General features: G+C 39.1%; 1 protein-coding gene across 2 annotated transcripts; it reads left to right on the top strand.

Annotated features, from left to right (window-relative positions):
* Positions 1–829: 829 nt before the first annotated feature.
* On the top strand, positions 830–22655 carry N4BP3 (NEDD4 binding protein 3). Of its 2 annotated transcripts, none has more exons than XM_014061965.2 (5): positions 830–985; positions 14183–14611; positions 16109–16645; positions 20310–20567; positions 20916–22652. In XM_014061965.2, exons 2-5 carry the CDS (start codon positions 14207–14209, stop codon positions 21489–21491), a joined length of 1776 nt encoding a protein of 591 aa, XP_013917440.2. In that variant the 5' UTR covers positions 830–985; positions 14183–14206; the 3' UTR covers positions 21492–22652. The 2 variants fall into 2 exon arrangements, with proteins under 2 accessions (XP_013917440.2, XP_087565432.1); XM_087709306.1 differs by lacking the exon at positions 830–985 and adding an exon at positions 1570–1739 and having other exon boundaries at positions 20916–22655.
* The last annotated feature ends 1153 nt before the right edge of the window (positions 22656–23808 follow it).

Genomic DNA, 23808 nt, shown 5'->3' with positions numbered 1-23808 from the left:
ATACACTCATGTTCCCATTCTATAGATTGTGAAGATACTGAATAGCAGCATAGAATGCATGATATACCATGATCTACAAGTTGAAGTCTCCTGACATCCAGATACAAATCATCCTACTGACTCAACTCTGTAGATGCTATTTTCCTTGCCAGGCATCATACAATTGCTGTCTGGCTCTTGTCCTTACATGAGTTCCATAACATATTAACACTGGAACCCTTGGAATTTTTTAAAAAATCACTTCCTTTAAGTATTAATCTCCTCAATAAACCAATCTAATCTAAACTTGCAAAGAAACGCTACAGAAAATGTAGTAGTTTGAATTACAGGAACAATGATTTCCAATGTTAAATTACATTTTTTTCCTGTTCCGATATGCAGAAGAATTTCAATGGAGATATCAACTTAGTTCACCTTTATTTATTCAGAACTATATGGTATTAGTACTTCTTTTCTCGTATATAGTTTTCAATATATAGGGGTTTTTTTTATTCCTAAAAAACTGTATTTTTTCTTTTTTAGGAGACAGTTTAATTGATCTTATAATCCTGGTCAATTACATTGCTGCTCTCTTTTACCTGAATCACTGGGACAACAACATTCAGAATAAATGATCATTGAAATAGCGCAGCAAAGTTAAATCAGCGTCTTCCTTCTTGTTCCCCCCTTTGTTGGCCAGGCCAAGGTCAGAGGAAAAAGGCGAAATCCAGGCCGTACTTTAGCGTTCCCCTTGCCGCAGTCTATTAGCGTTAGCCGTAGCTTTTTCATTTCTAAAATCTGAGTAGGCGTGTAGACGCTAAAGAACTCCAGTCCGGGTTTTGCTGCCTCCCCAGCGGCGCAGCCAAAAACTCTTGGATTCCTTGTCTACTGTACTGTGGGGTGTTCAAATCTCAGCGAGGGAAGGCGGATCTAAACTCGAGGGGCTGCGGAGCAATAGAGGCGAACCCCATCTAGCAAAGGATCGACCTTTCGAGCAGCAACGATGGTGAGTCGCTCTTGGCCGCTGGGTTTACCCGGGAGGCTTTCTCGAACTCCCTCTTTTTTTAATTCGGGATCGGTCCGGTTGCCTTTGTCCTCTGGCTTCCCTCGGACACCAGTACTTGGTCTACCCTTCTCAAACCCTCCTCGGTTTAATGCATTGATTCCCCCCGACACGTGGTTTCTTGCCTTAAACCAAAGAGAAAAGGGGGACCGCTTCCCTTGGTGTGGTCTGCAGCCGGCTGGACCCGGTTCCTTGAGGGTGGTTACGGGTGGTGGGGCCGGCAGATGGGATACGGGACCGGTTAATGGTTGTTTGGGGGGCATATAAAGATGCCGATGGGGGACGGCTGTTCATGTTGCCTCGGAGCCAAGGAGTTTGGTCTCTTTAGTGCCGGACTCAGCATCTCGAAGTGATGGGGGGCGGGGGATGGCCGGCCAGCGGAGCCAGTTCGGCAGACCCAGCTGCTGATTTGCCCGATGTCGAGTTGTGGGGGGGGTGGGGAAATGACACCTTTTTATTTATTTATTTGTGGAGGACGATCCCTCCCATGGCAGAGGCTCGGCGCAGTCGAATGTTCCGCTTGGCTGGGTAAAAACAGCTTGGGATAATCGTGGTAGCGATGTAATTAGTTTGTGTAGTAGAGAACTCCTCTCAATGAATGCCTCCTGGGTAACTTCACATTGTGACATTAATGCCGGGATAGTTTTCTACCGAGCCGTAGATCTGGATAAACCGGAACACATGATAGCGCTATACGGTAGGTCGGGTTCTTGGGCGCGCGTTTTATCCAGCAGGGCAGAATAGCAACTAGATAGATTATAGTCCGGCAGGAAAGCCGAGCAGCGCCTGTTGTATTTTTGTGCCAGCAGGCAGCCTAATCATAGTTCACGCGAAGGTGAATTGGGGCTGTTGCTCTACAGAGATTAAACTATTTTACCTACACTCGCAGTCTCCGAAAAATGAAATGAAATAAAATGCGGGGAGCTGCTTTTAATAAACAAGCTCCAGATCAGCGCCGTAGATGCGAACGATCTCTTTACGGCGCTCAAACAATAAATGCAATACCGGGTTTTCAATTCAATTGCGCAAAATGTGAAGGATGCGTGTTTGTGTTTTATTTTTATAGTTATAATGTACTCTGAAGATGAAATTTAATTTCGTTGTACGAGGTGCAATGACAATAAAGTAAACTTTAAAAAAAAACCGCTTTGCCCTCTCAACAGAAAAAGCAAAAAGAAGCCATTGATTTAAATCATGTATACAGGTGGAATCCTCTGGAATGTTTGACGACTCGAGTCGGAGCGATAACAGGCATGGTGCATAAATTAGTTCAGAATTCTGTAGTAGATCTGGAGTATGTTTTGTGTCTATGTAGTTCTGCTGTAAATTATCCTTTTCCTTCAGTCTTTTGTGTGCCCTTAGTTATCTGCATGAAACCATCATCAGACTCCTGTTGTCTAGAAGGAATAGAGCAAAGTTGCCCCAACAGGCTGAGCGCTTCTGCTACTGGCCTTATTCTTTTGTTGGAAGAGACCACCCTGAAGTTCTGCCCTGTTTGTAAAAGGGGCAGATTCCTGAATATGCAAATGTTTGAATATGCAAATGTTTGAATATGTAATTTATAAAGTAAGGAAACTCTCCTGTGTAAACATAAATTATGGAAATTGCAAGATCTCAACCTTGAAACACTGTTCTGGTATTTTTAAATTAAATCTAGATAGTTGCGTTTAGTTGTAGTTGCGTTTATTTATAGGCCGCCCTTTTCCCTGAGGGGACTCAGGGCGGCTAACAACTTATGGGAGGGGAAGACGTACAATAACATAAAAATACAATATGTAGTTAAGATCAAACAACATTCATTCAACATTCGGGCGGGGGCAAACTATGGTCTTTACCCCCAGGCCTGGCGGGATAGCCAGATCTTGAGGGCTGTGCGGAAGGTCTGAAGGGTGGTGAGGGTACGAATCTCCACGGGGAGATTGTTCCAGAGGGTCGGAGCTGCTACAGAAAAGGCTCTCCTCCGCGTAGTTGCCAGCCGACACTGGCTGGCAGATGGCACTCGGAGGAGGCCTAATCTGTGGGATCTTATGGGTCGAGAGGAGGTAATTGGCAGAAGGCGGTCTCCCAAGTACGCAGATCCACTACCATGAAGGGCTTTATAGGTAATCAGTTAAATTACCAAGAATTCAAAAGAACAACTGTAATAGCATTCTTCGTTGATAAGGTAGTAGCACAAATCTATATTTAAATCTCCATGTAAAAGTTTGGAAGAGTTGGAAATGAATTCTGACTCCCTGATCCTTCTTTCACTCCTTACTACCCCTATTTTAAATCCACTGGATAAACAGCATTGGTTCAACGATAACTAGTGGGTTTTATACAACTGGTTATTGATAGAAAACCTATTTGTGAGGAGCTGCTTTGCAGAAGAATTGTCCACAAGTTACAATTTGTTTTAAAATGGGACAAATGCAGTTATTTCTTCTAAGGTCACCAGAAGATTCTTACAAATCAAGAAGAATAAGAATGTTTGGGAAACACCAAATATTGGCGTAAGCAAAACTTGAAGGGTTAGTAGTTGTAGGGGAACCTTTGCTGGCTGAGGAGCTTTGCAGTTTGAAGTCTTAAAGTTAGAGACCCCTGTTCCAAAGGACAGCTGGAGGCCATCTGGTGATTTGTGTGTGTGTGTGTGTGTGTAGAAATTTAAGAATGAGAATGGGAGGTCTTGGGAGACAAACTGATTCCATTGCCATCATTACCTCTTCCCCCAAATATTTGAAAATTTCCCCCCAAATGCCAAAAAAGCTCATTCCTAATGGATTCACCCTAGCAAATAGTGCTTGGATAGAAATATGGCTTTTTAAATGTAGTCTCTTTGCGATTAGAGATCTATTTATAGATACACCTAATGTATATGGAATTGTGTTTGCTATGATATAATTTCTGTTTGTGTACCCGCGCATGTGCATTTAAGTTTTGATTATATGGTACTAAAGGACCATCTTGAAGACTTCACATTCTTTGTGGCCCTTCATTTCAGAGTTAGGAAAGTATAAGCTAATATCAATAACAGATAATTTAATCTTTTTCAGATGTGAAACTGTGGATTTTTAAAACCTGGATTCATTTGTATTTGTACCTATCATGCTCTTCTTTTGGGGGCTAAACAATACTTTTTAAACAATTATATAAATCCTAAAAAGAGGGTAAAATAGCTAAAAAAAATTAAAGGCATGAGGTCAGAAATTGTGATTATATATACCATTCACTGTATGTTTTCCTACTTACTATCTTTGCAAATCATTGATGCTTTTATCATATCCATTCATTGCTTCATAAACTAACTTTATTATCTAAACATCTCCTTTTTTCCATTTAGTCCTAACCCACCACAATTTTCTCAATTTGCCCCTTCCTTTCAGTCCATTCCAAACCCCTTCAACATATTTCTTTCACATTAGTGAATCACTTTTCTATATTAGTCTAAGACTCTAAAACTCATACTTATTTACTCCACATTATATAGGTACACCTTGACTTACAACAGTTTATTTAGTGACCATTCCAAGTTACAATAACACTGAAAAGAATGCCTTATGATTTTTCACACTTAGGACCATTGCAAAATCTCCCTTGTAATGTGTTCAAAATTCAGACGCTTGGCAACTTTCATATTTGTAATGTTTACAGTGTCCAGGATCATGTGATTACCTTCTGCAATCTTCCGACAAACAAAATTGATGGGGAAGCCAGATTCACTTGACAACTATGTTATTAAGTTAACAACTGCAGTGATTCACTTAACTGTGGCAAGAAAGGTCAAATGGGGAAAAATTCACTTAACAACCATCTCACTTAGCAACAGAAATGTTGGGCTCAATTGTGGTCATAAGTTGAGGACTACCTGTATTCTATCTACATTCATTCATTATTCCTTCATCCTATCTCTTCCTGTTTTATCACACACATTTTTCAAATGTTCTCTTCCTGTAATATTGAACTTAATTTTATGTAGCCTATCCCACATAGCAAAAGGGACAGGTGCATGCTTTTAAACATAGGCATTTCAGTGTGTTCATGTTCAGATCAATGTTTCTCATCATGTAGTCAGTCTAATATTGACTGTAAATAGTTCAGTTCTTGGCTAGCAAAATGGCATCATCTTCATAAAAAGAACACATACATTCACATCCCCAACCAACATAGCTCTATTATTACCATAAGCATTTAGAGATTTACCTGTTTATAAATTAATCACACATTCTTGCCTTAGTTCCTGCTCCCTACTGAAGCATTTTTAAACATTCTATTTATTCTCCCACATGCTTTACTTCCATAATTAATATCACTCCATTCACATATAGCCAACAACTTTCAACTTGTTCAGCCACTCCATAAGCAAGCCTCATCAATATTGTAATAGCTGTAGTTACATCACCCACGCCTTTACCATTTTTCAGTACAGTATGGCATTTATGATAGCCTTTTTTTTCAATTTTGCTTAACCATTAGTGCATTTGTTTCCATATTATCATTCCCATAAAAATCTCTAAAATACTCCTTTCTGTATTCCTTTCCTTCAGTTTCATCCCAAAGCATTTCATCACATTTATCTTTACTTACTTTCTCTGTATTGGAAATGAAGCCTTAAAGTTCTAAAACTAGGTAAGGAGTGATAAACTATTTTTTTTTAATTTCCATCAAAATTGCTCCTCTGCATTTTCTCTCCTTCTTTTACTTTTAACCAGTATATTTTTCCTTTATATTTTTAACTGATTATGTGCCATCACATCCATATTGACTCTTAATGGTTACATAGATTTTCTCCAAGACAACCTGGTCTTAATCTGTTTTCAAACAGTGTAATTTGTCACGGGACCAGAGTTACACTGATATCAAAGAAATGGTGGAACAGAATCATTAAAGGAACGATGCCAAAAAGGGTCAAGATGAAATGTGAATGACAAAAATTAAAATGTTTTAATTATTTTAGACAATTAAATTGAATTGTTGAATTGTCCTGTGGCAAGTTGTCTCGTGGCTAGTTGGCCGTAGCAAATTGGCTGTGGCAAGTTGTCCCATTCTGAGTCTTAGTGAAATGGGATCTTCATTCTAATCCACTTTATTGGCGAGGTTACTGTAAGGAATCTCCAAGTCTGATTATAAATTTCCATCTCCATAAACATGACTAGTTTGCTGTGTTGTCACTCATTAATTTATAGTTACAAATATAACATTTGATTAATGGTAGAATCAAGACTTTGGGCAGAAAAGACTGTTAAGTCAGGAATCAGGATCATTTATCTATCGATGGTAGCAGTACAGTATCATTCTTTCCACCTACTACAGATCAAGTTACACATTCTAACTACAGTTTACTAAATGGAAACAGTGGGCTGTGCTGTAAAAATAGCTTGTTGTCTCCTGCTGTAAGCAGGATAATATTTAGGGACTATAAAACCCTCCGGGCTCACTGATTGTTGAGGGAAATTCCCAACTCTGAAAAGTTAAATAAGCTAAACATTGTGCAAGTTATCCTTATGATTTCTATGTATTTATAATCAGGGTCATGAGTAAACTATAATCCAGATCACAAACAAGATAGCACTAATGTCCTTTTGATTTCATGGGGATTTTTACGTAGGGAGAGGATTCAGTCACGGCATGTACTTTGTTTTCCAATTCTTATAAATAATGGCAGAAATAGTTGCAGAAAATTTGCTAAAGTTTGGAATAAAATCTTTTGTTAGATATGAAATCAAAGTGGGATTATATTAGGTAAGAGCTTTAATACTTGGTTTCATATTTGTTGCAATTCATGCTACAAAAAATTATCAGATAAACAGTTTTATCGTAGCTATTTTATTTTGGTATTATCTTCCCACTTTTGATAATCAGAACTATTCTCTCAGCGATATAATATATGCAAACATTGTTGACAACATTGTTTTTTTCTGGAAGGCCTTTGGTGACTAAATTATGGGAAGATCTGCATCATTGCTTTTTTTGTTATATTTACAATTACAATCATTCATCACATTTCTATACGACTCATCATACCTAAGTGAATTTATTGTCTTACAATTGTTCTTTGTACTGGGTTTGATTTTGTATAATTGTGTAGAGCCTATGAAGTATGGCAGTTTGTAAATAAAACATTTCTTTAAAAATGTGTAGTTTGCATTAGAGAATAGGCTACGTGCACTAAAATAAGGCATTTTCTTATTTCAGAATACAAGTTGATTGCATTTTATATGAATATGTACGTACTTTATGTGGGCAATATTATATTTATTATTTTTGCACTGTGCAAAAACACATAATGAAAAAGATTGCATAAAACACTGAGCCGCAATCTGTCCAACCGATTTTAGCCTATCATATACTTCTAATTCAACTGAGTTTTAGCCTAACATACAATTCCAATTAGCTTGTAGCTAATAATTATGAATACCACTAATTAATGGTAGATAATGTTATCCATTGTTAAAAGAACACAGAAAATTGGTTCAATTGAATAAACTGTGATTAAATTAACCCTGAGAGTATGTGTGGGCAACATGGCCACAGTAACTGTTTTAAGCCCCATAACTATGCACTCTTATCTGAAATAGATCTATTTCATAGTATTTGAAACTACAAATCTAATTGCTTTGAATCATCTAGCCAAAAACATTAGGGCTATAGAATTCTCCTTAAAGAGAGGATTATTCATTTGCAGGAGAGCTAAAAATCAAGCAACTTGTGCATTTCTTTGGAGTTCTTTGTAGGACATTGATGGTTATGCGCTATTTACTGTATCTCTTGCCATATGATGATTTGAGTTGGGGCGTCTGTCTGTGGCAAAGCAGTTCTGTAGACATATTTATTTTGTTCCTGAAAGAGCGCTCTCAGAGCAGAGCCAAGACTGAAAATACTCATACTCAAAGGAATGTCTGGATATTGCTTTCCAGTTCTGAATGCTCCAGACACAGTCAGCTTTACCTGCCTGGGGGTTTCACAGGCTGCTTCCTGTGACACTGCTATTCTTAGAGTTTGTAGGTTACAGGAAATACTGGCTATTTCCTTGTTTTCAATTGCTACCTCACCTTGTTTAGAGAAGAAATTATAGTTTACATGGGCCGCACAGGGATTAAGGCTGTCTTTCTTCCTTTCTGGATACTGGTCTTGCCTGAAAGTATTTGGTTGGTCTTGTGAGGTGCTCCACTATTCTGTACTGTCAGCAGTGTGCATAGTTACTAAGAATCTGCAACGGGTGTGGCTAGCTCAGAACATCTATGTGGTGACCTACTTCACACACATTTTACTAAATAACATTTTGTTTACCCATTCACTTTGAATAAACTGTAGTCAATTGGTTTATCAAACAGGATAAGTTATGCTAAATCAAAACCAAACAAATTACTTTACGGCTTATTGCAATATTTAAACACTGTCTGTTATCTATAGGTATTGAGTATAATGAAACCTGGATTTCACTTCCCCTCTTGCCCATTGTATTCACAGCCCATTATGTCAAGGTTTTATTGTACTTCTCCATGACTTTTCCTTTCTCCATTGGAAAACATATCTTGCAAAATAGCTTTTGCCACACTTTTACAACAGCAAATAGCCCACATATCCCCTTGGGGTATCTTGGAGGATGTGATGTTCCGGAAACAAAACATAATGGATTCTGTGAAAAGGTATTCCTGAATTAAGAAGCTGGCTGATGAAGACCTAATTAGGGAGTGAAGTTTCCACTGGCTATTCTATTGATTGAAATGTATGATTATGATCCCTCTGTCTGAGAAAGGTCATTGCATAACTAGAAAAAATGATCATGGCATGGAAATATTTTCCTCTAAGGAAAATTGTAAGCATATGAAGCCTTTTGCAGGAACACATGACTAACCAAGGTTTAGAAAAATTATGCACTGTGTAGAATGAGTACAATTCTTACTAGAATTCATAGGCATTGTTTGACAGTAGATTCAGAAAAAAAATAAAGAAATGAATTCAGATAAGTATTATTATTACTACTGTATCATCACTAATGATGTCACAGTTTTAGATGACTTTAAATGGAATTTGAGAATAGATATCTAATAATATTAGCCATCATAGGTTTTTTTTAAAAGCTTCAGAAATAACCAAATGATTCCTCTATGAGGAATGGTTCTTCCAGTTGAAAAATGAAGAGTAAAGGGAGATGCAATGAATGCCTATTAAGTAATCTATGGCTCATATAATATGAATAGAGAAGGTTTTTTCCTTTCTGCATGTGTTAGAATTTAAATCATCCACTGAAACTAATTGCAGACAGATTCAGGACTGATAGAAAGAAATAATTTTAATGTAGTACACTTGGTAATATTGATTTGTATGTACTGTTCCTAATTACTGCTTGATTGATCTGAAAGGAGACACTGATCATATATTATACAAAACAAGCATCTGTAGAGAGAGTATGTCAAAATCACCTCAACATTTCAATCTCAGCATTTATAGAATGGGTCCATTTTACTCAGACCTCTCAGTTCTAATCTTCAGGTATAAATTATGATATACATTTTTTCAGTCAATTAGAAATTACGTAAACGAGGATCTATATATTCTGCAACAGGAGCAATTCCGCTCTTTTGCAACATTGGAGGTACAAGACTACTCATTCAGTGCCATTACTGAACTTAGTTAACTTTAATTCTGTTGAATTTGGTTGACTTTCGTTCTCTTTTAATGCCTTGATCTATTGATAGCATTATCCTGTTTATTATTATTATGAAATAACTAGGGGTTGGCAAGTAAGTGGTATATAAGTGTTGGGAAATAAATTACTGTAATCAGATTAAGCCTATTGTACAAATACACTCATTATATAACTAGCTTTTTCCTGACGCTGTATGGAAACGAAAATGCTCAAGAGAGAATGATTGCAATAAGGCAGAGTTCTTCTATATGGAAGGCACTGGTCCTCCCTATTGTGAACAGGGCAAGAATCATAAAATGCAGTTCAGATAAGATGCAATAGCAATTGCAGTTGTAAGTGGGAAACAAACATGAGACTCTCATAATTGCATTTTGCAACAAATGTTCTCTGCTTCCTTTGCTGATTACCCTCTTTTAATTGGGGTATAGTTTCATATTGAAGATTTAAGTCTAGAAGTACCAATTCATAATTCTCTCCAATCTGTTGATCTGATTTCTAAAGATTCCATTACCTACTAGGCTACTAATACTAGGCTGCAAATAACCAAACAACCACTAGATGGCAGCAGAGTTAGAAAACACTCTCTCTTGCCATCATGTCCCCCCCACCCCAGTATGTTTATAATAATGATGATGATAATAAATGTATTTCTACTAATGTAAACATGCTGAGGGTAAAATATATTTGGTCACACTTCCAGCATATTGCTTCACACATACCAAAAGTAATCCAAGCTGTCTTTACTGTTAGCAGGCAGAGCTCCATGCAGCATGGATTTGAAATAAATCAAGTCAATTTAAATCATGATTTAAATCATGATTTAAATCACTGGTAAAAAAGGCTTGATTTAAATCAAATCAAAATCAGATGGTATTTAAGATGATACCCTATTTCCCTGAAAATAAGACCTTCCTGGATAATAAACCCAATCAGGCTTTTGAGTACTTGCACTGCAATAAGCCCTCCCCCCCAAATAAGCCCTCCCCCCAAATATTGCAACACAGCCATGAGGTGACCATGCCACCTCTTGCATCTCAAAAATAAGACCTCCCCAAATAAGGCCAAGTGCTTGTTTCGGGGGTCAAAAGAAAATAAGACCCTGGGGAAATACAGTATTAAATGACACAAATAGATACAGGTAGGAATCATAAAAAGATTAGGTTTTGCTTTCTTGATTATAATCAGTTTGATTTTTTTTAAATTCTGGATCCCCCTGTAGATAGTTTAAGGAGAGGCATCTGCAAAAGAAGGGCAAATAAGGGAAATTATGAAAGGAGAATCATGTTGATGTTATGCTTTTTTTGTCGCTTTTGTGTGCATGTTGTAGCATCATACATACCTTTTTATACATATACAAAAAAGACAGAGATTGCACTGCTCTTGAGAAAAACACTGATTTCTGTGGATGCCTATGCTTCATGAGATGATGAGATGGGTGAGATTAAATGCATAAATATTAATCTGCAAAAATGAGAATGAGAAAAAAGATATTGTATAATTTATATGGAGAACAAGGAACAATACAGATTAAAAGAGTAAGAGAACTTGCCAAACAATTTAATGGAAATAAAAATTGGTGAAAGTGGGTCACGGGAGCTGTCAAGTCCATGAGGTAGACCAGGCTAAGGAATAAATTCCACAGAAGACTAAAACAACTTTTATTAAGATACACTATAATAACAAAATCTTGCAAATCTGATTATGCTATACCTTTTCCCCAGCTTATATGAATTAGGGGTTTTTCTATCTGAGACATTTACACAAAACCCCTACGTTATTTGGGCTTAGGCCATATTTCCCTTCTCATTGCTTTAATAGATCCCTCTTCTGTCCATCAAGGTCATCCTGTTTATTCTGTAGGTGAGCTGAAGAAGGAGTTTCCAGCAGAGTGATTTTACTCTGCTATTAATGAAGGGGGTATTTTATGAGGAAACTAAACTGAAGGTATCGAACAGTGGATCTTAGTGCGATACAGGGAATGATAGTGATATACTGAGGAATGGAATTGAAACAAATTCTATAGTTGTTAATGTTCAAGAAAAAAATGATGGAAAGGAAGTAATAAATGCTTTGAATGGAAGGCTAAGGCTGCAGGTATAGATGGCGCAACTTATGATGCTAATGCTATCTGTTCAATCATATCTGATTCTCCGCCATTCTGTGGACCAGGTGTCTCCACATTTCCCAGTCTTGTATGCTCAGTTTGGTGTCGGCTGATGATATCTAGTAATTTTGTGGTGGGGTTTTTTTGGCAACCACATTTCCTTAACTGAAACTGTTAACTATAAGTGAAGAAATGTTAAATTACAGAGTGGAGGTTTAATTTCATATTATGGCTATGGCTGAAACATGAGAAGATTATGAGAGGAAAAAAGAGCTAGTTGGAATGTTGACCCTGAAAAAGGGACAGATAATAAAACCCAAACCTGCCTTTTTATGGTGTGAAGAGGAGGCAGTAAATGGCCATGATAAATTGTTTATGGTATATGAGTGTTAGTATGTGTAGTTAGAGGACTTATGTTATCAGTTGCTACATTATGGTTGTAAAGGTTATAATATGATATTCAATATTTATTTTATCATTCCTGTCCAACAAAACAAAGATATACAACCTGTACCACAGCTTTGTTTAAGGCTCTTCTGTATCCCTTTGGCAAAGAGCCCAGGGATTACTGTAATTATGCATGCCAATAAAAATATTTCTGTTTCAACAGCCTCCAAATGCTGCACTTCCTTATTAAAGTAGGCATTTCCCCTACAACAGCAGTTATGCTTGCTCGTAGATGTCTATACAACTTGTTTAATGTGTTTGTGCATATTGCATTTGTGTTGGACAATCAACTACATTGCCATATCTTTTTTCTTATTCTTGCCTTCAATTTCCTTGGCTTAACTATTTCTTCCTCTTTTTTCCCCACACTCTACATAATGTTGCTTATCCTAAAAGGAAATAGTGTAATGGAAATATACGTATGTACTGTTGGTCCTAGTAAATATGGTATTTAATATACTAAGGCATATTCTTTAAGATGCCCTTAAAGAGAAATTCAAAGATTTCAAAACAAGTGGAAGTTTTTGAAATGATTAGATACAGCAAACTAAAGAAGAGAAAAAACTGCATCTTCCACACAATGTTGAATGCCAAACAATTAGTACAGTATGAATTGCAGTTGCTTATTCCATTTCACTGCCAGCTTCCTCCTCTCAGGAATTTCCACACAGTACTTGGCTGCCAGCAAATGGTGCTTTAAAAGACAGTGACAATTTGCAGCTTTAGACATATTCATTAAGTGAATCAGGTTTCCCCCATTGTCTTTGCTTGGAAGTTGGTTGAGAGCAGGGGTGGGTTTCTCGCCCCGTTCCAACCGGTTCGGTTGGAATGAGGCCGGCGGCGTCCTCGTGCATGCGCGCAGTGCACGCATGCATACTAGCGTCTGTGCGATGCTCCAGCTGCTCCTGGAGGATCGCGCAGGCGTTGTATGCGTCCTGGGCATGCGTGGAAGCGCAGAACTTGTCAAAACCGGGTAAGAAACGCGGGAGGGCGGGTGGGCCCTTCGGTGTTCCCGGAAGTTACTTACTTCCAGGTTTGCCGACCAACCGGTTCGTGGGGACCGCCGCGAACCGCCTGAAACCCACCCCTGGTTGAGAGGTTCACTAATGATAATCACATGATTCTAGAATGCTGCAAAAGTGGTAAATATATATGCCGATTATCAAGCACCCAAATTTCGACCATATGATCATAGGGCAATAATTGTAAGTGCAAGAACTAGTCGTAAGTCACTTTTTTCAGTGCCCATGTAACTTCAAATGGTCACTAAACAACTAGTTGTAAGTCAAGGACTACTGCTGCTTTGCTGCTGGCAGATTTCCATATATGAAGCCAAGCAAGCAGGGGAGATGGTCAGTGATTGCTTTTGGTGTTCTTACAAAATCTTATATGCTGATCAGTCCAAGATCGATCCCTTCTGATCATTAAAGAGCTGGTGGCTGTACAAGTGATTCCAATATTGCCTAGAGTAAGGGGAGGAGCTTGATTTAGGAATCAGTGTGTCATAGAAAGGGCGCGATGTACACTTAGGCCTGAACTGGGTGGAACTTAGTACTTTTTGGAAAAGGTTCTTCCTGGTGAGGCACCATTTCGACCTAGTTGACAGGAGGTGAGTAAAGCATGACAGTGATGCAGAAGACAGGAGTTAAAAGTTAGCAGTGATGTTTGAAGAAGGCAATGGCAAATCGTTTTGCAACTGTTTTTGAGAAAATCACAGAGTTCTGTTCATGCAGTCAGCTGTCTTTGGGTATTGGTTGCTGTTTTTTAAAAAAAAATTTTGAAAAAACTGGGGAGTCTGGCACTGAAGTTACCGAGGCTGAAAGATTACCATTTTCTTATCTCCGTGAAAGGATTAACTGGTGTTTTTTTGACTGTCAGGAATAGATTGGGATCGATGTATCCAGGGCCTGGTGGGATCAAAGTTATCACTAATTTTTGTGAATATGATTTCTTTTGGCAGTGCTGGAATTATCTCTAAATCTCCATGGCAACAGCACAGGCCTCTCATGTGACCTGTGACCTCAGCCATTGTCTCTTTGATCCTCATTCTCTGGATTCTGAGCCTGACAGCAACTGTGAGATGGGCAGCGTGGGCAGCTTAGTAGAGAAACAAGAGTTCTCGCCCTCTGCCTCAGGAGGGCTGCGACGGATGCGCCAGCCAGATGGGTTGCTCCGGAAAGGAATATCACAACGTGAAATCTCCGGCTACCCACATGGGGGCAAACGGGATGTTCGGGCTGAGAAGAAGCACCACTCATCTGGTGGTGGCTTTAAACGGGATTATGAGAGTGACCGGGAGAATCAATCCCCTGAGCGGTACTTCCAGGACAATCATCGAGGAGCAGATTTTTCCAAGACTTCTTTGCCTGAACGTGGACGCTTTGACAAGGTAAGGACTTCAAGAATGTTCTAACAGGTTTTTAAAAATAGTTTTCTGGCCTGAAACAAATATATTTGTCCTTTATCCTGTAGCTCTAGAGTACTTCTGAGTTTTGTGCTATTAAAATATACAGATTTATAGTTAGCACATGCTTTGGGAAGGTGATGATGTGATTACGATTACGATTTATATTGATATCGATTGTTTCCTGATTGCTTATTTGTATCCTATGACTATCATTAAGTGTTGTACCTTATGATTCTTGATGAATGTAGCTTGTCTTTTTATGTACACTGAGAGTATATGCACCAAAGACAAATTCCTTGTGTGTCCAATCACACTTGGCCAGTAAAGAATTCTATTCTATTCTATTCTATTCTATTCTATTCTATTCTATTCTATTCTATTCTATTCTATTCTGTGAAACTAAGAAGCTAATGGATCAGAGGAACTGAGCTAATTGTAATCTTCCCTGAACAGAACTGAATTGGCTACTGAATCTTTAGAGTAGGAATGGCCATGCGGTGCACATCCACCCCAAACCAGTTCTCCACAAATTTCAACACTTGTTAGTTCAGAGATGTCACTTAGCATGCTGCTCTGCTGGCTTGGAAAACACCTGTTGATCCATACACAGATCTTATTCCTCCACTTCCAGGTCATTTTAGTGTCATGGTACCTAAAGAAGTGATGCCTCAAAGGCCCTGATGTTAAGTGCAAAGGCTCTTGCAATGTGATATGTTTATCTCTCAAAAGTGTGAAAGTGATTGCTGAGAACTGGTGCCAAACTGTCAGATATGCTAAACTTAATTTAGTTAATGGTCATTTCTAGGAGGCTCTCTAAAACAGCAGAAAAGCCAAGTTAAAAAAAAAGCTATTCTTTCTGAGATAGAAAATCACAATCATCCATGTCGGAGTTGGAGCAGAGGAATCTTTTCCTTCAGCTCTGAAGGATTCATCTAGCTCTGAAACAGGGTCCTAAATGCTAGTGCCAATCTAGGCAATGAGAAAGAGTAGTGCTATCAGTAATATCACAATACTGCTTCATTCTTCTCAACAACGTCCTTATTTAATGCCAGCCAGATGGGTTGCTTCCATGTTTTATAGTTAAAAACAGCTTAATCTCTGGAAAGCTGCTGTAAAGGAAATCTCTCTCCCCCCCCCTCATCCTGACTAGAAAAAAAATATTGTTTATCACTTTAGATCTTACTAATAAAAGAGAATATTTGTAGCTCAGAGTTGACTGTGGGGTCTTTGGTGCACTCCCTTCTGATCAGCACTGATGTTACCTAGTTTGTTAAAAAAAAAAACCAACCAGCTGAAAGAAATTGAAAGGCTGAATATGGGTAGGAGAGAGGCAAGTTGTTATAAATGACTAATTATACAAGTATGATAATAATATGCTTATTTCCTTTCATTCCTGCTATGCTAAACAATCTTGCTAAACTAATTCACCCAGTGTGCAAAAGCCAATTTAACTGCTAATCGCCATTGTGTTATTTTCAGTGTCGGATCAGGCCCTCAGCTTTCAAGGTGGTGCCCGGGCGGAGCTTATTATCTCTGCAGGGACTGTCATCCAGCAAAGGGCAGAAGATGTCAAAGAGCAATGGGAGCCTGCATACGCTCTTAACCCAGAGCAGTACTGGCAGCGCCTCACAACATGGACCTCTGCGTAGCCATCTGTTGCACACCATCAGTCTTGATGAGAGCACAAACTCCTTTCAGAGCTTTCCCACATACAATCCCCGCATCAAGCCTAGTCCAAATCAGCTGAGTGCTTCCATAGGACACCTCAATCACATTGGTGGCTCCTTAGATAGAGTTTCTCGGGGACCACGAGATCCTTTGGCTGTAGAGAAAGCTCCACTGTCTTGCAAGAGTCTGAGCCGACTACAGAGCTCAGGGGAACCACCTCCTCCATATGAGCCCACGTATTCTTTGGAGGATGTAGTGAAGCAGCTTGAGGACCGACTGAGTGAGAAAGGCATGGAGCTCCGTCAGCTTAAGAGAAATCTGAGTGAGAATGATGACCCCTTCACACAGGTGGGTAAATTTTCTTCGTAGGCATTTTTTTTTTGTCCTGTGGATATTACGAACTCAATTATCCTGCTGGACTTGGCTTCCTCTCAGTTTGTAAAATTCTCCATATGACTCTGTAATAGTTGTTATCTATTATCTATCTGTTATCCATTCTTTAACCTTTCTATAAGCATTTTAATAGCCACTTGCATGGATACCTCTTAATGAATAAAAATTGCCTCAAGGCAATGAAGCTGGAAAGCTTTTAGAGAGACGCAGTTGGTTGCTCCCCCCCCCTTTTTTTTTAAATGCATGGCACAAGTGAATAACAGCTATATTTGGGCAAGTAGACAAGTAATTCTGATTTATTTGCAAGAATCTTATTCTGAAGCTCTTATGTCTTCCACACCCAAGCTGAGGCAAATCCTGTCACTGATCTAGTCCTCAACCTGCTTTTTTAATTTCACAGATGTTTCTCATTATGTTTGTAATTTATAATAGTCAGAAAAGAAAGTTTATGTAGGAAGAGTTGTATGACTTGCCTGAGTTGTTTGCAATATGCATTGTGTCAGTGGGAGGCGATGGTTTTTATTAAGAAATGAGCTATCTTGAATGATGTCATGTGTGAAAGATCCTGGATAGTTGAGAATTGATGCTCCCATTTATGGCTGTTGATCAGAATAACAAGAGTTGGAAGGGACTTTGCGGAACTTCTAGTCCAATCCCCTACTCAAGCAGGAAACTCTATAATATTTCAAACAAATGGTTGTCCAATCTCTTCTTAAAAACCTCCAGTGATGGTTCACCTACACCTTCTGGAGGCAAGTCACTCCACCAATTAATTGTTCTGTCATGAAATTTGTCCTTAGTTCTAAATTGGTTCTCACCTTGATTAGTTTCTATCCATTGCTTCTTGTCCTGCCTTCAAGTGCTTTGGAAAAGAGGTTGACCCCATATTTTTGGTGGCAACCATTTAGATATTGGAACATGGTTATCATATCACCCCTAGACCTTTTCATTAAACTGGGCATATCCTATCTTAATATTTTAATATTAAGATTAGTGATTCTTATTGCTTTTATTTTATTATTTTATTTATTAATGTTAATGATCTTAATATCTGCTTTTATTTATTAAGGGGATTTATATGGCTGCCCAACTCACTCACAATGACTCCAGGCGGCTTATAGGAATGAAACCCCCCAATACAAAACCTATTATACCCCACCCCAGTAACAACATTCAAACAAGCCATCTGATGGGCTCCATATTAATCCAGGATCTCCAGGCCCACTGCCAAAAGCATACCTGCAGGATCTTTTGGCAGAATATGAAGCCAGTCTTACCTTGGTGGGGATGGTGTTCCACGGGGAGGGAGGTACCATGGAAAAAGTGGACTTCTTCAGTAGGAGGAACCTACAACATACCCTGTGTCTCCAATCTGCTGAATTGAGTAGATGTAATTGGGAAAAGATGGTCCTTCAAATAAGGTGGGCCCAAACCATATAAGGGCTTTACAGGTAATACCTAGCACCTTGATTTAGACCCACAAAGCAAATTGGCAACTAATGCAGCTCCCCAAGAGAGGTGACACGTGCACAAAACTATATGGGCTGCTGCAATTTGAACCAACTAAACCTCCTGGATACTTTTGAGGGTAGCCCCAAATGGTACATATTATAGTAGTCAAGACACTATAACAACTCTTTGGGGAACATTATTGGACTTTCTGAAGCTACAAAAATATGTAATTGTTTATGTAGTTAGGGCAGGTCTTAAAATAATCTTGACATTTGTTGAAGTGTGTACGTGTGTGTTATACACACACATTTATATATTATAAAAATAAAAAATGCTTTCCTGCCTGATTGCTTAGGCTAAAGATGGGGAAACTATCACTATTTCCTCTGAGCTTGCTTCACAAATCCCTGCATTTTGTTTGCATGCCCTCACCAAGAGAGAGAAAAATGGAATGAAGCTGTCTCACTGGGGAGCCATCACTTCAGAGCTGAGCACTCCATAGTTGTGATTTAATTGAGCTAACTATCAAGGTGGGGGAAGACAGCACTGAGATAACCCCCCCCCCCCCTTGTGATCTTTCTGCCAGGATAGAAGTGTGTATAGTGAGCCTTGCTCACCAGGCTTATAGCCTTAAGTGGTTGGCATTTTTTGACAGTTCTTGTATGTCATGGACAATCAAATGAATTAATCTTCACAATTTTTTTCTGAAACAGTTTGGCTGAAAATCCTTGCTTCATTTGTTAAATGAATAAATGAATTCAGAAAAGAGAACAATCTAGATTAAAGGATGGAAAACATTATAGACAGCAGCTTTCTCAAACCAAGATATGATGGGTAATATTTCCCATTGTAGAAAATACAGGTAGTTCTCAACTTACAACCATTCATTCAGTGACTGTTCAAAGTTACAACAGCACTGAAGAAAGTGTCTTATGACTGTTTCTCACACTTACAACAGTTGCAGAATCCCCATGATCACGTGATCAGATTTCAGATGCTTGGCAACTGGCTCATATTTATGATGGTTGCAATGTCCTGGGGACATGTTTTGCGTCTTTCTGCTAAGAAAGTCATTGCAGAAGCTAATTTAATTTTACAACCACGTTACTAATTTAACAACTGCAATGATTCACTTACAAACTGTGGCAAGAAATGTAAAATAGGGAAAAGCTCAACAACTGCTTCACTTAGCAATTAAATTTTGGGCTCAGTTATGGTCTTAATTCGAGGACTACCTATACCAGTTTGGGATAGGCTGCTATGTTGCTATCGGTGTCTTTTATTTTTTAAGAGATCAGAGCAATGTCTGCGTGTGTTGTCATCCAGTCTTGGGAGTTCACAATAGTCCCCCTACCACCAGGATACGATTTAAGTTGCCATCTATAAAATGTTGGGCAACAAGAAATTTATATAATTTTTTTAAAGTTTAATTACTACTAAGATTAATCTTGCATCTTCATATTTCTTTAAACAGTTGGTTATAAGGTACTGGTTAATTCTCCTAGGCGCTGCTTGGAGTGTCCAAGCACGGGTTAACTTCAGTTTGCTGCCCAAGGAACTGAGTTTTAAAATTGATTGTAGCTCCGCTTCTTGGTTGCCTCAGAGGCCCAGTTTCAAAAAACTCAGTTGTCCTATAGGATGTATTTCTGGGGCTCCAGTCCTTGTGCAGCAAGCTGGACCCCTAATCCTAGAGTTAGTGTAGCTCCTTTTATTTTCATTCTTCCTTTCTAGCTTAGTATTAGACTTGTATTTACTTTGCAGTGTTTTCTGTTCTTATCAAGCCTCCGATCGCTCCATTTGCCTCCGCAACACCGGGACAGGCTCCTTTGCAGCGCTGACAGCCCAGGCGCTGTTCTGAGAGAACGTAAGATCGGGGTGCTCGGGGCAGCAGCCCCTTGAGCCTGAGGGGTGAGTTAGTTAGCCAGGGATCCCCTCACGAGGAGCGCTAGGCTCCCCAAGGCCCCGTTGCTCAATTCGCGCGTGCGCGAACGGTCGCCATTTTGAATTGCCGAATTTGGGGCAGCAAAATATTAGGTTGTACTCAGCTACTGCAGTGTATCTATGTATAGATGTGACTGTTATGCCATCTCTTGAGAGAACTGGATGTGACGTTCTATAGGAAGCCTAATCTTTGTGAGTCCACCATAATCTTATCTTACTCTGGCAGGTGTTTGAAGACAAACAGCGTCTTTGGATGGAAGAGCTGGATGAGCTAAAGCAAATGTATGTGGCCAAGCTGCAACAGGTAATGTACCAAGCCCAGCGCAGCCAGAGGGCCCTTCAGCTACAACTCTACAAAGTACAGCAGGAGAAGAAGAGACTGCAGGAAGAACTGGACCTTCAACAGAGCCACTGTGAAGAGCTGAGGTTGCAGCAGCAGCAAGCAGAACGCCTCAGTCCGAAACTGGAGGAGACCAAATGGGAGGTGAGGAGTATGCACAAAAGACTACCTTTATTTAGTTCTAGTGTCCATGCTGAGTGCGAGCAGTCAATTAAACTGAACTTGTGGACTTCTTTATGAAGCAGGCATACTCTTGTTAGATAACTGACAAAATTACTGCCATACTAGAGATTTGTCCAACCATGAAACTAGATTTCAGATGTAAAGGCACAAAAAAAATCTTCAGTATGAGCTATCCTATCCTCTCCCTTTGTATCTGGGCTTGTCATTGTCGCCTCTGTTGGAAATATTCCACCATCTCACAGACTCTCTTATCTTGCTACGTTTTCCTTGTTAATTTCTTGTCTTCATCCTAGTGTATTTTTTCCACAGGTATGTCAAAAAACTGCAGAGATTTCATTGCTGAAGCAGCAGCTCCGCGATGCCCAAGAAGAGATGGCCCAGAAACTGGGTGAAATCTTCAGTTTGAAAACACAGCTGCGGGAGGCTCGAACAGAGTTGAAAGCCAAGGGCTCACAGCTGGCGCAGTTGGGGGACTCTTTCCAACCTTTATCAGATCATGGTTCCTCTATTCCTTCTTCCAGGGAATCTCCCATGCAAGCATGCCAGGACTTTTTGGGTTGTGAAACGGATGATTCTAAATGTCGGGGAATGCAGGGCGAGAGTGCAGAAGGAACTGAATGGCTGTGGGCAGAATTGTTGCGGGAAAGGCGCCAGGCCCAACTGCAAGCGGTAAACTTTGAGCATGAGCGAAAAACATGGCGAGAGGAAAAAGAAAAAGTCTTGCGTTATCAGCGTGAGATTCAGGCCAGCTACATGGAGATGTACCATCGAAATCAGGCTCTGGAAAGGCAGCTGAGTGAATTCCATCAGTTCCCAGCTGAGTCTAGAAATTCTAGTGATTCAGAATCACCTTGGATTGAGAGAGCTGAATCTTCCAAAATCTGAGCTATATTTGAGAAATAATCTGCTGGGATTGCAAATGGGCAGAAGCCCCATGTTGCAACATGGACTATAAGATTTGGTAGAAGAAATGTCTAAGCTAAAAAGCCTCTTAACCCAACTCAGAAGTTTGTTCCTGTAATAACATACAGGATTTTGCAGATTGTTGTTCGAAGGACGGAATCACAGCAATATATTTGGAATTTTTTGTCAATCCAGGTAGACCATTGCCTCCACACCACTGCTGTGTTGGAGAGCAAAAGGTTTTCCTTTTGTATCCTGCATGGGGTCAATACAGAAGTTTCTTTTTAAATTACGGAATGTGAATTAGCTGTAATTGGGAACCCTCCTGCTATGGCTCAGTGGGGAAAACAAACGAAGAATATATAGGTTATTCCTTATTAGAAAGGTTTAGCCTTGTCCATTAATCATTTGAAACTTGGCTTGCTGTACTAGAAGGAAAGGCATAGAATATCTGCTCTGTCAGGAATCCCTCTGTATAGCATTTGTTTTCTATCCATCTGGCGGGGCCTCATGCTATGTCAAGGTCAAAGCTCCAGGTACAATGTGATTGTATGATCTTGTATTGTAAGAGAGATCCTTCCTTGGCTCTGGGAAACGAAGCAGCAACTCCAGTTCCATTGGCCTAACGCACAAGCCAAACCATTTGGGGTCAGCCATTAAAATACCATAGGACAATGTTACCTGGCTTATAGTCAGTTTCTCCATAATAATGAGAATGAAGCTGTGAACATATTTGCTCTGTTGCTGCTTGGTGTCTCAGTTCTAGGTTTGAAGGTTCTTGCTAACATAAAGAATTCTGAAATGGAAGCACAGCCTGGCAATATATTGAATAAATATTTGCCTAAATATTCTGGCTCTTATGACTGCTGTTTTTTTTCCTGTTGTAATGTTTTCTGTTCCGAGTATTTTTCCCATGTGTCATATAATGAATGTTCTCAACAGATAAACTGCATGTTGTTTTATAAACTCTAAAACCTGATAAGCCAATATAATAAAAAAATTAGGACATGCATTTTTAACGAAGAAACAATGTCTAATTTGGGGGATTTCTCCTGAGGGGAGGAAGATTGGGCTAGGAAATCTCTTAAAACACTTTTGGGAATCTATGGATGTAAAATGAAAATAATCTTATGCCAAGAAATCTTTTAAACCAGCAAGAAGAGGATGAATGATATTTTCAACAATTTTGCAGTTTTTCTCTCTTTTAAAACAGAGCTTTAGATATCCCACTGGTAAGGAAAGTCTGCAGTGATGAGGGAAAACCTCCTTGCTTGTAGAATAGTGCTTGCCCAAGCCAAATGGTATCAGGTTGTATGGACTATACACAGATGTGAACATAAAGAAAAAAGTGTGTTCTTAAGGATATACAAAGCTCTGGCATGAAGTCAGAAGCTTTACTTTATATATGCCTTAAGACAGGGATGTCAAACTCGTGGCCCATGGGCCGGATGTGTCATGCACTGGCCACGCCCACCCCCATTTTAGGAAAGGTGAAAAAATTGCAATACGTCCTATAATGACGTTTGACACCCCTGCCCTAAGAGAAATACACTATATAACAGATCAATGCAGAGTGCTGTCTTGTTTTGTTCCAAATGCCAACGTTTTGTCAGCTTACTCAAAATCTTCTTACTATTTTTGGATTGCCATTATCCAATATGGTGCATGAAATCCTATATTAAACATGTTTGATAGTGATCAGCTCAGGACATCTTAATATGTCTCAGATTGCATTTCTTGTTTTAATCCATGTTCACTGATGCTACACAACTTGTCATTAGTATGCTATTCAGAGACATCACTGCCTAGCATATTTCATTTTATCTATAAGACATCACTGCCTACTATATTTCATTTTCCAGAGCAGAAAAGCTGTTAGCTATTAAGTGATTTGATGGAACCTAGATGAAAATGTTTCATACTAGATGTGAAACAATCCAGTTTTTGTGCTAGAGGTCTTTGTTGCAGAATCATCTTTGAATTGTCCTGGAGTGTAAGCACTTAATATAATTAGAAATCCACTAAACAGTTGACGCTTACTGCCATCTCACTCTCAACTATATACATTTAATCCCTTATCAGGAAACTACTTATATGGATGTGGTTAATTTTCAAGATACCAACCTAAATGAGCAAATTATAAAAGGACTGAAAAAAAGATACTGTAAATTAGATTACACTGAGCTGGACTAATGACATACTTCCTGCTATATCAGATGTTTTTTTTTTTCTTTGTTGGTCCCAAGAAACCACAAATGCTTGTTTTTCTTGCAAGGCAGCTGGTTGTTGAAATTTCTTG

This window comes from Thamnophis sirtalis, unplaced genomic scaffold (genome assembly GCF_051295495.1).
Source record: "Thamnophis sirtalis isolate CommonGarterSnake01/CBP01778 unplaced genomic scaffold, rThaSir2_p1.2 scaffold_3, whole genome shotgun sequence".
Classification (NCBI taxonomy): Eukaryota; Metazoa; Chordata; class Lepidosauria; order Squamata; family Natricidae; genus Thamnophis; species Thamnophis sirtalis.
This window is presented reverse-complemented; position numbering and strand designations above follow the sequence as displayed.

What these genes read in the sequence shown, in the direction of transcription:
- N4BP3 (XM_087709306.1), top strand. Translation starts at nt 14,207, where the DNA reads ATGGCAACAGCACAGGCCTCTCATGTGACCTGTGACCTCAGCCATTGT. An exon ending in ATGATGACCCCTTCACACAG is followed by an intron (nt 16,646 to 20,309) that starts GTGGGTAAATTT and finishes TTACTCTGGCAG; the next exon opens with GTGTTTGAAGACAAACAGCG. An exon ending in TGGAGGAGACCAAATGGGAG is followed by an intron (nt 20,568 to 20,915) that starts GTGAGGAGTATG and finishes TTTTTTCCACAG; the next exon opens with GTATGTCAAAAAACTGCAGA.